At 47.3% G+C, this 15,691-nt stretch overlaps 1 protein-coding gene, 1 non-coding gene and 3 pseudogenes across 2 annotated transcripts; 4 read left to right on the plus strand and 1 right to left on the minus strand.

The window, feature by feature from the left end:
* Window positions 1-9,572: 9,572 nt before the first annotated feature.
* LOC125533427 lies at window positions 9,573-9,691 on the plus strand. The gene has a single exon (XR_007294302.1). It is a non-coding gene; the product is annotated as a 5S ribosomal RNA (ribosomal RNA).
* Window positions 9,692-10,020: 329 nt separating this feature from the next.
* Window positions 10,021-10,139, plus strand: LOC125533292 (annotated as a pseudogene).
* A 314-nt stretch (window positions 10,140-10,453) lies between these two features.
* Window positions 10,454-10,572, plus strand: LOC125533439 (annotated as a pseudogene).
* A 308-nt stretch (window positions 10,573-10,880) lies between these two features.
* LOC125533268 lies at window positions 10,881-10,999 on the plus strand (annotated as a pseudogene).
* A 409-nt stretch (window positions 11,000-11,408) lies between these two features.
* LOC125544673 (protein trichome birefringence-like 10) lies at window positions 11,409-15,450 on the minus strand. The gene is made up of 4 exons (XM_048708422.1): window positions 14,738-15,450; window positions 13,378-13,773; window positions 12,701-12,859; window positions 11,409-12,250 (listed from the first exon to the last, which is right to left on the minus strand). Exons 1-4 carry the CDS (start codon window positions 15,184-15,186, stop codon window positions 11,872-11,874), a joined length of 1,383 nt encoding a protein of 460 aa, XP_048564379.1. The 5' UTR covers window positions 15,187-15,450; the 3' UTR covers window positions 11,409-11,871.
* Between the last annotated feature and the right edge of the window lie 241 nt (window positions 15,451-15,691).

The raw sequence follows: 15,691 nt of genomic DNA on the forward strand, positions 1-15,691 counted from the left end.
GTCGTGCTGCTTTGCTCAATGCGGCTCTTGTCTATTTCTATTTTTCTAAGAGTCTCCTCATAGATAAGGTTTAATCCGCTGCCACCGTCCATGAGTACTTTCGTAAGCTGGAAGCCGTCCACAATTGGACTAAGGACCAAAGAGATTGGAGCTCGGGCTGTGCGGAATTGAGGTTCGTCACTGGCATTGAAGGTTATGGCCGTGTCGTTCCATGGATTTATCGTTGCAATGTGGCAGACTTCGGCGAGGCTGCGAAGTGCCCGCTTGCGCCTATTGTTTGAGGCAAAAGTCTCGAAGACTGTCAGTACTGTATTGTTATTTTCCGTGGGAGGGTTCTCTGCGGTGTTGTTGACGAGGAGATCCTCGCTGCTCCTGGCCACCTACCGGAGTATCCAACATGCTCTAAGGTTGTGTGTTGGCATGGTATTCGATGTACTGTGAAGTTTGCATGGCCCATTGAGCCATCCCTCCAATATGGTTCCGCGCCCTGTAGTGGGTTTTGGCTTCTTTGTAATTGGATTGGGTGACTTACGAGAGTACACCCTTTTAGTTCGGACAGAGGGTTTAGTTACAGCCGGAGGATCCCAGAATTGTGTTTGGGTTTTCCAAGTGCTTTCCATCGCACAGAACTTCCGTACTATGGACGCCAAGTCAGCGAAGTGCGTTATATCACTGTAACATCCCAATTTTATTAAATTTGGATGTTAATAGAATCATTCAATGCATCTCATATTTCTTGCATTTTGGAGTTTTTGAAATATTCAAATAATAGTTTTCCACTCGAGAAAAACAAATGAGAGGGGATAAGATGACTTCCTCAAAATATAAAAAAAGTGGGAAATTTTATTTTGAATATTACTTTAAGTTTTGGAGTTGTTTGGTATTTATTTTATTTGCAAAAAGTGCATTAGTTGCATTAGGAAAATTATTTTCAAAATGTGTTGTGCTTAAGTTAATGTGCATTAGGCTCTAAATATTATGTAGTTATTTTAGAAATTAATTGGGTGTTTTTATTAATTCTTTTGAATTATTTAGGGCCACTTTAGTGTTCGGTGTTTAAAAAAACGCACGCACGCACTCACCGCAGCCTGGACCGAAACTGGGTTCGGCCCAGGAGCGCCCCAACCGGCCCAGTTGGCCATTTGGCCCAAGGCCAGCGCCCCAGCGCCCGAAACCTCCCGCACCAGTCGACCGCTTCGCGCCCGCCCTCGCTCGCTACCGCCGCCGCCACTGACTGGTGGGCCCCGCTCCACCTCATCTCCCCCAACCTCCCGCTTGCCCCGCTCGGATGAGCTCGCTGCAACGCTCCCGCAACCGTCGGGCGAGGCCCTCGCGGATAACGCTTATCTGCGGCACCCGCACACCCTCCCCTCGCCTATAAATGCCCCGGGCTCCCCTCTGTCGATCTCGTCATCCCGCTTCTTCCCACGCCGCCCCTACCGCCCGCAGTCGCCGCTTGGATCTCGCCGGCCGAACGGACCTCGCCGGAGCATTCCGCTGCCAGTAAACCACCCCGAGCCCTTGTTCCTTCGTCAATTTTGCCATCGTGAAGTCGCGCATCTTGTTGACATCTTTTTCTCGCCTAGGTCCCGCCGGAGACGACGCCCGACCTCGCCGGAGCCCACGGAGCACCGCCGCCTTCGCCTCGCCGACCCCGACGCCCCTGAGGAGCCCCGACGCCACCATCCGGACGCCCAAGCCGCGCCGCACCTCCCCGACGCCGAGGACCGCCGTAGCCACTGCCCCGCCATCACCCGACGTCGCACCGCCGTCCTCTGCTCGTCGCCGGCCACCACCACCCACTGTAAGCCGCCGCCCCACCCTCGCCCGTTAGATCGGACACCAACGGCCTAGATTAGATTAGGTTAGTTTTTTTTAGTTGAACCGGTACGCGGTTAACCATGGTTTTTATTTTAAAAACTACCGGTCAGTTTCCTTTAGACCGTGCGGTTTTATTTAAACTGAGCGTCGGTTTTTATTTAGTTAGCCGCCGCCACTGTTTTTCTTATTTGGCGGTCGTTCACCATGTAGTCTCCGCAGCGGACGCTGCTCGGCCAGCCAGGAGCCGCCACGTGGCCAGGGACCTATTTGCAGTAGTTTTCTTCACCATTTAGTCCCTATAAATATCAGATTAGTCCCTGATCTTAGATTAGCCATAACTTTTTAACCGTAGATCCAAACTCGATGAAACCAGCGGCAAATTCTTCGTATTGTTTAGATCTATCCAGTAGAATAGTTTTTGCAAACTTTTATGTCAGGACCCTGATTCCAAGTCACATCGATCTAGCCGGTAACACCTCATATCACATTGCGGCCTCACGCACGGTATTCCCACGGGTGTCGCCTTACCATGGCCCGGGACCGTTTGCGCCTTTTGGCTCACGTATATGATAGTGTCGCTAGCATCCATATGACAAAGAACCCGGGCCGACATGGCTAGTCGTGAACCCAAAGCGGCGCAGACCTATGGAGACAGGCATACATGAATCACATCGAGCATGTCGGTCATCAGCAAGTGAATCCGGGATGTAGCACTGGGCTAACAGGACTCCGGGGAACCTGGGCTGTAGCAGGCTAGGAAGGACTCCAGAAGTCACCGTGTGACATTTCCCTGAAGGGACAGACATAGGAACGAAGTGAAACACATGCCGGCCAGTCAAGTGTCCTGAGCAGTAGTGCTGGGCTAGCAGGACTCCAGTGAACCGAACTGTAGCGGACTACTATGGCTCGAGGAACACTAGACTACATTTCCCCATAAGAAAGGCTGCCAAGTATAAACAACTAGATTGTCGGATCCCACTCATACCAAGCATTTCAATCATACACACAATATGCCCGATATGAGTACATACAACATGACATCACAACAAAACTCTACAACTCAAGTACTTTATTTAAAGGCTCCAAGAGCCATACATAACATGTTCATACAGGTAGGGGTCACATGACCCGGCACTCAAGTCATACAAGCATACAAGCACATGCGGAAGCAAATAGTCTGAGTACAGACTCTAGAAAGCAAGAAGGCTTCTCGAAGCCTGTCTATCTACATAGGGCCCTCCATGGCCAGGATCACCACCTAGGTGGCGAGTTACTCATCGACGTTGAGGTCTACATAAAACCCATCGGAGGGGGCGGTGTTGTCGTCTGAAAACAGTAATTAAGCAAACATGAGTACAAAGGTACTCAGCAAGTCTTACATCAGAACCTACTATACATGCTCATTCTCAAGAAGGTGGCGGGGTTATTGCAGCAAGCCAGCTTTGACTCTTGGCTAAGCTATCCTACAGAATTTCACTAGTAAAATAGTTTTCCCACACGAGTCCACTACTCACCAACACAATACTCCACCGGGGATCCTCCCTCGTCATCCTACGAGAGGGCCATCCTCCGTACTCACACTTATCTTGAGTCTTGTAGTAGTATCCATTAACTTGTCTATGAACTGTATAGGCAACCAAGTAGTCCTTTACCGCGGACGCGGCTATTCGAATAGTTTTATACCCTGCAGGGGTGTACTTCTTCATACACGCTTTCACCACTTACCGTCATTTACATGACATGTACTCGGCAACCTTCAAGCGGAAGCCCAACGAGGGTGTCGGCCACGGCCTACCTAAACACTCAAGTCTCTAGTCTAGGTTTATCGCCTATCCAGGTTCCATCCGCAGGGAGTCCGGCCGAGGTTTCCACATACGGCCCCGAACGATGTGAACAGGGTTCCCGAGACACCAAACGGGTGACTCGGTACACCGTGCCATGGTGTATCTACCGCAACATAGCCCTCCCCTAGGGTCAGCGATATGCACGGCCGCCAACACATAACCTACAACACCAGAAACTAATTGCAACTCCTGGACAGAGTACTAGGGTGAATAAGAAGCCGAGAGGGTCCATTGGTTTCGGGCCCAATGTATGGTAGTAACTGAATCTTAAATCACACATACAAATCTCAGTTCTTATGGACGGTCTCAATGAAACAACCCACCATGTACTCCTACATGGCCTCTCATCGATACCTTTACCAAATCATGTTCAACACATCCCTCACATTACCGACATAATCATTTCACTCTAGCCCATCACCCAGATGAACCAGACCTGACACAACTCTAAGCATAGCAGGCATAGCAAGGTAGGAAACACATACATGGCTCAATCAACTCCTACACATGCTAGTGGGTTTCATCTAGTTACTGTGGCAATGACAGGTCATGCAGAGGATAAGGGTTCAACTACCGTAGCACACAGCAGTTTGAATCGCGTTGTCTTAATGCAGTAAACAAGAGCAGAAGCGAGAACATGGGTTTGTATCGGAATGATCAATGGGTTGCTTGCCTGATGTAGTGGTAGTAGGGTACTGCCCTTCAGACGAATACTCGGGGTTATCCTCGGAGGCAGAACCTACCACAAAAGACACACCGAAACATAATCAACACATGACAATATGCAACAATATGATGCATGCTATGACATCGCAAAATGAATGTGTCTTGGCCTAATGCAAGCTAAAACAGAAAGGAATGAACTCATTTGAATCAAAGATTCAAATGTTAGTTCATATAACATAGCCTTATTAGTGCATTATCTTACTTTGCTTAAACAGCAAGGTTACCTTGTTTTGACATGCATGAAACCATTACAGATGGATAGATTGAATTTTTCTTATCATTTTTCATATATAAATTGTTTGATTTGGAGCTATGGTTGATTTTCTATGATTTTTAGAAGTTTTGGCTATTTTCTGGAATTTCCTATTAAAGAATAAATCCAGAAAAGGATTTACTGCGTCAGCATTGCGTCAGAGTGACGTCAGGGGTCAACGGGGCGGTCCAGGTCAACCCTAACCTGTGGGTCCCATCTGTCAGTGTCAACTAACTAACTAAAATTAGTTAGTGTTAAACTAATACTATCCTAGTTTAATTAGTGGCCTCGGGCCCACACGTCAGTGAGTCAGGGGAAGTCAAAATGGGGTTAACCTGGGTCAATCTCGCCGGAGTTGACCTGGGGCTCGTCGCCGGCAGGGCCAGGGACGGCGGAGGGGTGCGGGTTTTGCACTCCGGCGACCAAAAGGACGGCGGAGACCATCTACGTGATGCGGGGAGTGAGCCGCGTCGAGTGGTGACAGTGGGTGGAGCTGGGGTGGCCGGAAACGTCGCTGGCGTCGACCTTGGCGGCGGCCGGAGCTCGGGTGAGCTCAGAACCGAGGCTGTGGGGCACGGCGAGGCGCGTGGCAAGGTGCGTTAGACTCCTGGAGACGTGGTGAGGTTAGTGGACTAAGTGGCGTGGCCGTGGCATGGCCGGAGCCTCGTCGATGACGAGCTCCGCGGTGGCGCGTTCGGGCGAACTCGAGGCGGTGCGTACGGTGCACGAGAGCTAGCACGGAGAGGGGGAGAAGGTTAGTAGCTCACTGCGGTTGCAGGGGAGCGAACGGCGAGCTCGGGAAAGAGCTGGAGCGAGCGGGGCGGCGAGGGGGATCTCCGGCGACCGAGGTTGAAGACGAGCTCGGTGCAGCGTCTCCGGGGCGAGCGAGCGCTCGGGGATGGGTCGAGGCGAAGCAGTGGACGATGGCGGAACTTCTTGGCACGGCGAGGCAGCGAGTGGACGGCGGTGGCTACGGTGGAGCTTGTCGGCGGCGACGGCTGCGCTCGGCAGGAAATGGGGAGAGAGCCAGAGAGGGTGAGAGGGCCACGGGGAGAGTGGGGAGAATGAGAGGGGGACGTGGGGGAGTGTGTGGCATTCGTAGGCGCGTCCGGGGCGTCGGCGGAAGCAGGAGGTGGCCGGCGTGTGGCCGCGGGCGCCGGCCACGCGCCTCTCGTCGTCCTGACGAGAGGAGGATGACTGGCCGAGCTAGTGGACTGGGCCGAGCTGGGCCAGGCCAAGGCGACAGGTAAGTTCCTTCTCTCTCCTTTTTCTGTTTTTTATTTATTCTATTATTTCTGTAACTTCAGGGCTTTATTAAAAATGCCAGGGCATTTCCAAAAATCATAAAATTAATCATGGCTACTTATTAGAATATATCCAACAACAAACATTTTAGTTTATGATTATTTGAGCATTTAAAATATTTTATAGCATTTAAATGCCCAAATGCAAATACTATAAGAATTAATCCAATGACCTTAAGATGTCCTAGAAAAATGTGCACCATTTTTGTCAACGGTTTTAACCCAAAACAAAAAGAGTGGGCTTTTTAGAAGGGCATTTCAGGTTCATTGAAAAAGTTTTTAGTAAACCCTAGTTGTTCCAGGGGGGTGCTGGGGGTTCTGTCATCCCCATTTCAAATTTAGAATAAATTTAAACATGATGCACACTATAATGCTTGAACTAGCTAGGGTGTGAAATTTTGTTAGATTCAAATTTGAATTTATTCAGATTCGAATTCAAACTTCAAATAGCCATATCTTCCAAACCGTAGCTCCGATTAAGTTGATTCCTTTTGCATGTTGTCACCGTAGCAAAGCCCTATCACCTGGACCTTTGTCACAATAATTTTCACACGCTAGATTCTGCCCTTTAATATATTTTTACTAGTATGCATAATATGCACTATATTTCACATCACTCTTTGAACCATAGGCCTATGTTGTTTTGCACTTAGAGTATTTCTGTAGTAGCTTAGTGTGTTGTATGTTCATTTGGTTTTTCCGAGACTTTTTGCTATGCATGTTCTTTTGGTCTCTGGAATGTTGCTTATGTTTGTTTATCTTCTTTGCGATAGATGGCCGGGAGTGCGAAGCAGAATATTATCAGTCTTTAGAATCCAACCAGCAGTACCAAGGCAAGTTGCATCTTGATCATGTTTCATTACCTATGTTTTTATTATGCACTTAGTTCTTTGCGGTAGGACTGCATGGTAGGAAACCGGTGCCACATGACTTTGCTTTTCACCCAGTAGTTCATTGAGGTAGGTCTGAACCATATAACTTTGTCACCATCGTTTTACTTTATGTTGCTATGCTAAGTAGACGTGGATTGGGGAGTGATCATTGTGAGAGATGAGTGACAATGTAGTAAATAAGACCTAAGTTAAATAATGAACTACCTGGGCGGAAACTTGTGGGAATGGTGGCGAAGTACAGTGGGGCACGCATGGGAAATCCATGGTGGTGCACCACTAGTGGACCGTCCGCTCAGGCTCAAAGATATCAATCGTATTCCCATGTCTAGAAGCTTACGTGTGCAGCCACAGGCCAATATGGGCTCTGGCTTAGTTGAGTAGTTAGTGTGCCCCCTTCCGGGATGGGCTAATAGATGTAGAATGATCTAGGTGTACCGGCCTATCCGTGGGTTAAGGGGGAACATTTTTGAAAGGCTATGTCTCGATCTTCCGATCATGGAGGTTGTCGAGTCTTGTGGGGAAAAGTGCACAACCTCTCCAGAGTTTTCAACCTAATCGATTAGCCGTGTCCCCGGTTATGGACAACTTGAGCATCTAGTAGTGGAAATGCCGGGAGATCTCCTCACCTTTAATTAAACAGTTGGGTTTTAAATGAAACTTGGGGACGGATGGAGTTGGATTTGCCAACTCACCCTATGCAAATGTGTAGTAGTAGAATAACAATCTTTTCTAATAGGGAAAAACTAGCTTTATGCAAAAAACTAAACTTAGAGCTTTCCACCAGCCAAACTGCATGTAAAAGTAGGTTCATTACACTATGATGTGACTTGCCAGTACATTCAATGTACTGGCCCATTTGGCTGCAACTTATCACGTTGCAGATATATCCGACGAGGATTAAGGTGCGATAGGTCGATGTTCTACACTCAACCTTGCTCGTGGAGTTGGACTCATTTACTTCTTTGCTTCCGCAGTATTTGCTTATTGGCTTTATGCCCTATTTTGTAATAAATGTATTGCTCCTAGACTATCGATGTAATAAAGAGATGTGTGTTATTTCTGTTATTTCATCGAGTACTGTGTGTGCTAGCAAGTCGATCCAGGGACTAGCACGGTAAGCACAGAGACTTCGACTCTTACCGAGTTGGGTCGCTACAATCACGGCGACTTATGGAGTTGAGGATGCCCTTGTCCGTGCAATTTTTGCAAAAGAATGAAATTGCGTCTTCCTCGTGACAATCCTTCACCTTGCTTATTGCAAGGACGAATCTGGCCCAATAGTGATGTACTGTCTCTTGGGGCTCTTGTCTAATATGGGAAAGATCACTTATGTGAGGGTGGGTAGGTAGATTTAAGTCTAAACCCTGACCCAGTCTGAGACCCGAAGGAGTTTCCCAGCTTGGTAGTTCGGGCTCTGGGACGTTGCCCAACGGTACTAGCCCGCTGTTCGATTCCAGGTTCGAAGCTTGGGCCATGTCCTCCCATAGACGGGTATCCGGCTCGGAGAGCTCGGGAATCCGGACATAGTTTTTCCTCAAAATAGAGGAAGAATCGCTACATCGCTCCTCCACTACCGCTATCTGATGGGTAACCGGTGGAGAGTTAATCTCTCTTTGGTCGGGGTTAAGCCCGATCCAATCATAGTCTGTAGCGACTTCCAAGGCGGCAATGCAATCCAAGAGCTCGTTCAAAGAAGAGAGCTCCATTGGATCCATCTGCTCGGCGAATCCCGAGCCGACGTGGAGGCTGTTTTTGATGACCCGAGAAGTCATCGTCGGCGTGACAGCCGACGGGGCGGTCACGACGAAACCGCCTAATCGGAGAGTTTGGCCTACAGCCAGGGCTCCCCCAGAGGTAACGTTGTCCCTGACAACAAGACGAGCCATCAGGCCTTATCGTGACGGCACAATGGAACTCTCAATGAAAGCACCAATATCGGTGTCAAAAACGGCGGATTTCGGGTAGGGGGTCCTGAACTGTGCGTCTAAGGCGGATGGTAACAGGAGGCGGGGGGCACAATGTTTACCCAGGTTCGGGCCCTCTCGATGGAGGTAATACCCTACTTCATGCTTGATTGATCTTGATGATATGAGTATTACAAGAGTTGATCTACCACGAGATCGGAGAGGCTAAACCCTAGAAGCTAGCCTATGGTATGATTGTTGTTGTCCTACGGACTAAAACCCTCCGGTTTATATAGACACCGGAGAGGCTAGGGTTACACAGAGTCGGTTACAAGGGAGGAGATCTACATATCTGAATCGCCAAGCTTGCCTTCCACGCAAAGGAGAGTCTCATCTGGACACGGGACGAAGTCTTCAATCTTGTATCTTCATAGTCCAACAGTCCGGCCAAAGTACATAGTACGGCTGTCCGAGGACCCCCTAATCCAGGACTCCCTCAGCCCTCGTGTTGCATTCCCTTTTTAATTGTTTTTGCGCCACGTGCAAAACAAAACGCACGTGCGGCATATATTTTGCACGTTTGCGGTAAGTTTTAGCTCGCTGCTCATTATTCACGCGTCTAGCGATGGCGTTGTGGCGCGGGAAGCGCGTTCGGGAAGGGGTCGGAACCTTGGTAAATAGGCGCTGGTGCGGTTGAGATGGAGGTGTGGAAACCATGGTAAACTCGTCTCCGTGGTTGAGCGGGAGCGGCCAAAGCAAAGTACAATCATCTTTGTAGTGGAGCTGGGAGGGGCAAGCATAAGGGACGAAGACGGGGATAACATATCGGATGTGATTATACAAGCACTAAAGCACCAGATCCCATCAAAACTCCGAAGTTAAGCGTGCTTGGGCAAGAGTAGTACTAGGATGGGTGGCCTCTTGGGAAGTCCTCGTGTTGCATTGCCTTTTTAATTTTTTTTGTGCCGCGTGCAAAACAAAACGCACGTGCGCAGCATATATTTACCATGTTTTGCTATTTTCCACGCTTTCGGTAAGTTTTAGCTCGCTGCTTATTATTCACGCGTCTAGCGGCAGCGTTGTGGCGCGACAAGCACTATCTGAAAGGGGTCAAAACCGTGGTAAATAGGCGCTGATGCGGTTGAAAGGGAGGGGTGGAAACCGTGGTAAACTTGTCTCTATAGTTGAGCGGGAGCGGCCAAAGCAATGTACAATCGTCTTTGTAGTGGAGCTGGGAGGGGCAAGCATAAGGGACAAAGACGGTGGTGACATGTTGAAGGCGATCAAAGCAACACTAATGCATCGGATCCCATCAGAACTTCGAAGTTAAGCGTGCTTGGGCGAGAGTGGTACTAGGATGAGCTACCTACTGTGAAGTCCTCGTGTTACATTACCTTTTTAATATATATTTTTGCGCCACGTGCAAAATGAAATGCATGTGCGCGGCATATACTTACCACATTTGCAGTAAGTTCTAGCTTGCTGCTCATTACTCACGGGTCTAGCGACGGCGTTGTGGCGTGGGAAGCGCATTCTGAAAGGGGTCAAAACTGTGGTAGATAGACACTGGTGCGGTTGAAAAGAAGGGGTGGAAACCGTGGTAAACTCGTCTTCGTAGTTAAGCGGGAGCCGCCAAAGCAATGTAAAATCGTTTTTGTAGTGGAGCTGAGAGGGGCAAGCATAAGAAACGAAGATGGGTTAACATGTTTGATGCGATCATACCAGCACTAAAGCACCTGATCCTATCAGAACTCCAAAGTTAAGCGTGCTTTGGTGAGGATAGTAATAGGATGGGTGAACTCCTGGGAAGTCCTCTTATTGCATTTCCTTTTAAAAAAAATTCGCACCGTGTGCAAAACAAAACACACGTGCACGGCATATATTTACTATATCTTATTATTTTGCATGTTTGTGGTAAGTTTTATCTCGCTTCTCATTATTCACGCGTCTAGCGACGGCGTTGTGGCGTGTTCTGAAAGGGGCCGAAACCATGGTAAATAGGCGCTGGTGCGGTTGAGAGGGAGGGGTGAAAATCATGGTAAACTCGTCTCCATAATTGAGCGGGAGTGGCCAAATCAATGTACAATCATCTTTGTAGCGGCAAGCATACGGGACGAAGACAGGGATAACATGTTGGAAGCGATCATACCAGCACTGAAGCAACGGATCCCATTAAAATTTCAAAGTTAAGCGTGCTTGGGGAAGAGTAGTATTTGGATGGGTGACCTTCTGGGAAGTTCTCTTGTTGCATTTTCTTTCTAATTTTTTCATGCCTCGTGACAAACAAGACACACGTGTGTGACATATATTTATCTTGTCTTCTTATTTTTCATGTTTTCGGTATATTTTGACTCTCTACTCATTATTCACGCATCTAACAGCTGTGTTGTGGCGCGGCAAACGCGTTCTAAAAAAGATCGAAACCGTGATAAATAGGCGTTGCCGCGGTTGAGAGGGATGGTTGAAAACCGTGTGAGGATAAGGGACAAATATAAGGATACCATGTGGTATGCCATCATGCGTACACACAAAAGTACCGCATCATCTCAGTACTTCAAAGTTATGCTTGTTGTGACGAGAGTAGTACGTGAATGGGTGTTTGGTAAAAGTACTTGCTATTCTTACGACAACATAAATTGCCATGAAAACAATACATTTTACAATGGCATCCCAGAAAATGTCTGCACTATTACATTTCTCATTAAATATTTACATTTGTTCCGGATGGGATAAAAATCCCGAAATGTGCAAATCAACTGCCGGAGCCACTGAGAACATACCTTTGAGGATAAAATTCCTGAATTACATACAATCACCACGGTAACTCCCCCAATATGACAGCAGCCAAATAAAGTAATAAACTATGTACATCATCGAATGCAGCCCCTCTAATCTATGATCACATCGGCTAAAACTTTGGCTGCCTCTGTGAAACATAGTGGTATGCCTTTCTTTAATTTTGCTCTTATTTGCACTCTTCTCTCAACATACAACAGATTAGAGTGGTACAACTTCCTACAAGCCAGCTCCTATCTTGCAAAATCATAGTGCAGGAGGATCACCAACCAACCTCAGATACAAAGCTTCACCGGGCGAGCATCGGGTAGCCTACCCATAGAATTTTAGTCAACTTGTGTTCAGCGTTCTGGAAGCAGCAAGGGAAACATTTTGGTCCACCATCGTTTGCCTTTTCATGAAGACGGCGTACACAAGCTCGTTCCAGGTATCAGGAACTCCAGGCAAGCACCAATGGCTGCAATCCTGTCTACGCAGGGGGACAGGCCCCGAAGGGCTGATGTACACTGACAAGTGACCATCTTTTCGCTGTGCCGTCATCTGTGTCACGTTCAGTATAGCTAATCCAGGCATCTTGGGTTTTGTGCTGCTCCCAAGAACATTATGGACAGGCTCAAGCTTGTCCGCCCATTGCTCCAGCGATTTAAACGGTGTCGCATCAGGAAGAGTTTCCAAGTGGCAACTCCCTCCACTCTTCCAGTCGCCGCCCCTATGGAAAACATGGATTACTCTAGTTATGGATCAGTCAATTTGTCCAACTATTGTTAAATTGGTTTGAAAATGGGAATGGGAGAAATTAATCCAGTGTTTTACAGCACAGAAGTCAGGAAGCCTCCATTATTTGCTTTTCAAGTTCCTAGACAAGATACAAGAAGCACCACTTTCCACCGAAAGCCCAACCCGTATTCTCATATATTCAGTAAAATTGTAAAAACGGCCAGCGAAAGGTGGATCATATATCGAACAATAATGTTTTGGCGAAGTTTGAATATAAACCATAATGAATAAATTCTGAGCCCAAAACATATTGTGTCAAGCCAACAACATGCGATGATTGTTTGGTGCCTTGAAACATAATCATTCTCAATGAAAATGCTATAGCAAGGAAACATAAAAAGGAATACGTAGCAGTGATAGATAAGTGGTTCGTTAGACAGACCTGAAGTGCACAGGAGCATAAGTACGGAAGATGACCTGGGTCTTGCTTGTGTTAACTTTTTTGTGAACCCAATTGAAGAGTGTTTGTATTGATTTTTGGTATGCATCAATAACAGTCATCTTCATCTTCACCTTACTGCCTTCTTGAAAATAGGCGCCCCTAGCACACATAAAGAAACCCTTGTTTAAAGTCAACTACGGAAGATGCAATTGTGTTGTGGTGGTTCCAGAAGAAATTAACTACATATAGAGATGTATCGGTGAATCATCATTACATAAAGCAGGTTGGGGACAAGAAATCTCATACTAGTACGTTCATAGTACGTATAATTGAAGAACAAAAGAGTTCTTGGGCCTCTTTATTACCCATTTAGCTCTAACCACATCTTAACATTCCATATCCTCAATAGTCTCATGAATCATGCTATCATAGTTCTGTCAAATAGCTATCAAAAAAGTATACACATGAACAAATTAAAATATTGGGTATACTAATCAAATACTACTCTGCTGGTGTGTATACTAATAACTAGTACTATGTTAATTTCGAATTTGAAAGGTGAATTCATGAACGTGGAGAAGGTATGGTAAAATAAAAGGACACATCTACAAGAAACATTTAACAGTGAAGCAGGACAAGTTAGTAAGTCAACATAATGTATATTATTAGTTGCTTACCCTCTAATTGTTTTCTCGTAGTTCCACCAATGCCCTGTGTTAAAGATCAAAATATCAGCATTGCTCCACTTACCACGGTCTGACATCCAATCCATGGCATCCACCTTAATTGTGTACTTAACAACCTTAGAGGCTCCAGCTGGTGCACGGCCATGAAGGGCTATAAAAGGAGATCTGTAATACTCCACTGTGCAATTGTAGTCGCTAAACTTGAAAATCAAGAAACCCGTGTGCTTTGTGATGGGACTTCCATTAATTTCATAGATGGACTTCTTGTTGGGAACAACACTTGAGAGCATACAAAGCAGAGACTCCCATTGGTTCCTTCCAATTGAATCACCAACGAATACTACTCTTCTATTCCGTAGCTTCTCGAGCATAAACTTGGCATCAAATCTAAGAAACGAGAGAAGAAAAACTGCACTAAGTTAGAAAGCAGAGGTAAATTATGCTTTATAGAGGATAAAAGCAAATTGTTCTGGTTGCTCCGCTCACATAGACATGATTAGCAGTAAGCAAAAAAATGAACTTACATAATACAAAGAAACTGACGATCACTTTCATTTGTAGGATTCCAATTTGCAAAGAGTTTGAGAGCAGTGACATGCTCAGTAAGATTATTACTACGATTATTCCAAGTAAAGGCTCTGTTCAAACTTAATTACAATGCTCTGTTCTTTAGCTTCACCATAAAGGCTCTTCATTTTTTTGTCCATCAGTGATGTGCTAAGCACAATAAACTAATTGCTGCAGTCACATACATGAAAACATTAAATTTAACTAAGGAAGCTAACCAGCAACATATCCTAGATTTCACGGTGCAAAAAAAGAACATAACAACACCAGTAACAACAGAAATAACAGAGGACTCAACAAATAACAGGAACAGACCACTTCCAACCACAATGGCAAGAAAGACGGCAACATCATGTCAGACCCAAATAACTGAACAATATCATTCAATTAACTAATATATTTCCATGTTGATTGCTATAGATTGCGTCACGTTTATTTGACAAAGCCATCACCATCCTAATTTCTTCTTTTTGACAAGTTCGGCCAACTGAAAATTAAAAACTGCACAGGCACAGCCAACCTATCCACGTGACCAAGAACCAGTAATGGATTGGAACTTGTGAGTACAAATGTGAATTGTGCATTCAACTCCCCAGAGAGCGACATGTTGAAATTCATGTCGGATAATAGTGAATTTAAGGTTCTTGTGAGTTGTGAGTTGTGACTAGAAATTTCTCTGACACAACAAGCTTGGCAAAACTACATAAACCAAACGGAGGGGGTACTGGTAGCAAGCAACGGCGCAAGCAAGAAGCAGCGAACTCGAACCAACCAACCAACCAACCTGGGTAGATCGCAGCGCGACGGCTGCCACCGCCATTTGACATAGGACGTGTCCGGCCGGCCGTTCTCGGAGCACCGGAACCCACCGTCCAAGAAGGGGCAGTCCTTGGAGTCGTAGAGCGGGTAGCTGTCGTCCCACACCCAGCTCCCGTCGAACAGGTCGCACTCCTCCTCCTCCACTGCCGCCATCGCCGCCGCACCGGCCCCGTGCCCCTTCTCCGGGGACGGCGAAGGCGACGCCTCGGCCGCGATGGAGACCCCGCCGCTCCAGAGCTTCCTGGGGGACGCGAGCGCGTAGTCGACGGCGGCGGTGTAGCGGAGCGACGCGGTGCGGACGAGCAGCAGCAGCAGCAGCGCGGCGGTCGCCGTGACCAGGACGGCGAGCCCCACCACCCCGGCCTTCTCCAGCGGCCTCCTCATCGCCCGCCGCTTCGTCGGCGACCCCACCATCGCCCCTCCCCTACCTCGCGAAGCAAGGCGAGAAGAGACCAAGAACAAAGCTGAAGTTTATGAGACGGGGACGAGGGCCGAGCGGCAAGCGAATAGAATTTGTGTTTGTGTGGGGGAAAGCGAAGCGTGTGGACTGTGGAGTACACTTGGGCATGCACCGCCACGGCTACCCCATTCATCGCCATGGCCCATGAGCCATTACGGCATTAGCATGGGCGAGATGCCGACTCCAGTCCAGTAATGATGGTAAGATTTCTGCAGCCCACACGGAGACGCCATTCTTTTTAGGCTAACACGGAGAGGAGACGCCATCTGTTTCAGCATCACTGTCCCGTGGAATCTTCTCATGGGCCACACGTTGACGAGGGACGTGACCGGTGCTCTTCCGTGGTTCACTTGTTCCGAATTGCCGACTAGATGCCATTTTCTCGTGTTCCAATTCTAGGTTGCTATCGCCTTTTGTTATATATATTGAGCCAAATCCACTATAATATGGACCACGGAG

This window comes from Triticum urartu, chromosome 1 (genome assembly GCF_003073215.2).
Source record: "Triticum urartu cultivar G1812 chromosome 1, Tu2.1, whole genome shotgun sequence".
NCBI classification, from domain to species: Eukaryota; Viridiplantae; Streptophyta; class Magnoliopsida; order Poales; family Poaceae; genus Triticum; species Triticum urartu.

Excerpts from the sequence above, each read along its gene's own strand:
- LOC125544673 (XM_048708422.1), bottom strand. The coding sequence starts at position 15,186 with ATGGTGGGGTCGCCGACGAAGCGGCGGGCGATGAGGAGGCCGCTGGAG. Across the intron at positions 13,774-14,737 it reads TCGCGCTGCGATCTACCCAG|ATTTGATGCCAAGTTTATGC; the intron begins GTTGGTTGGTTG and ends CTCGTTTCTTAG. Across the intron at positions 12,251-12,700 it reads TATGCTCCTGTGCACTTCAG|GGGCGGCGACTGGAAGAGTG; the intron begins GTCTGTCTAACG and ends TGTTTTCCATAG.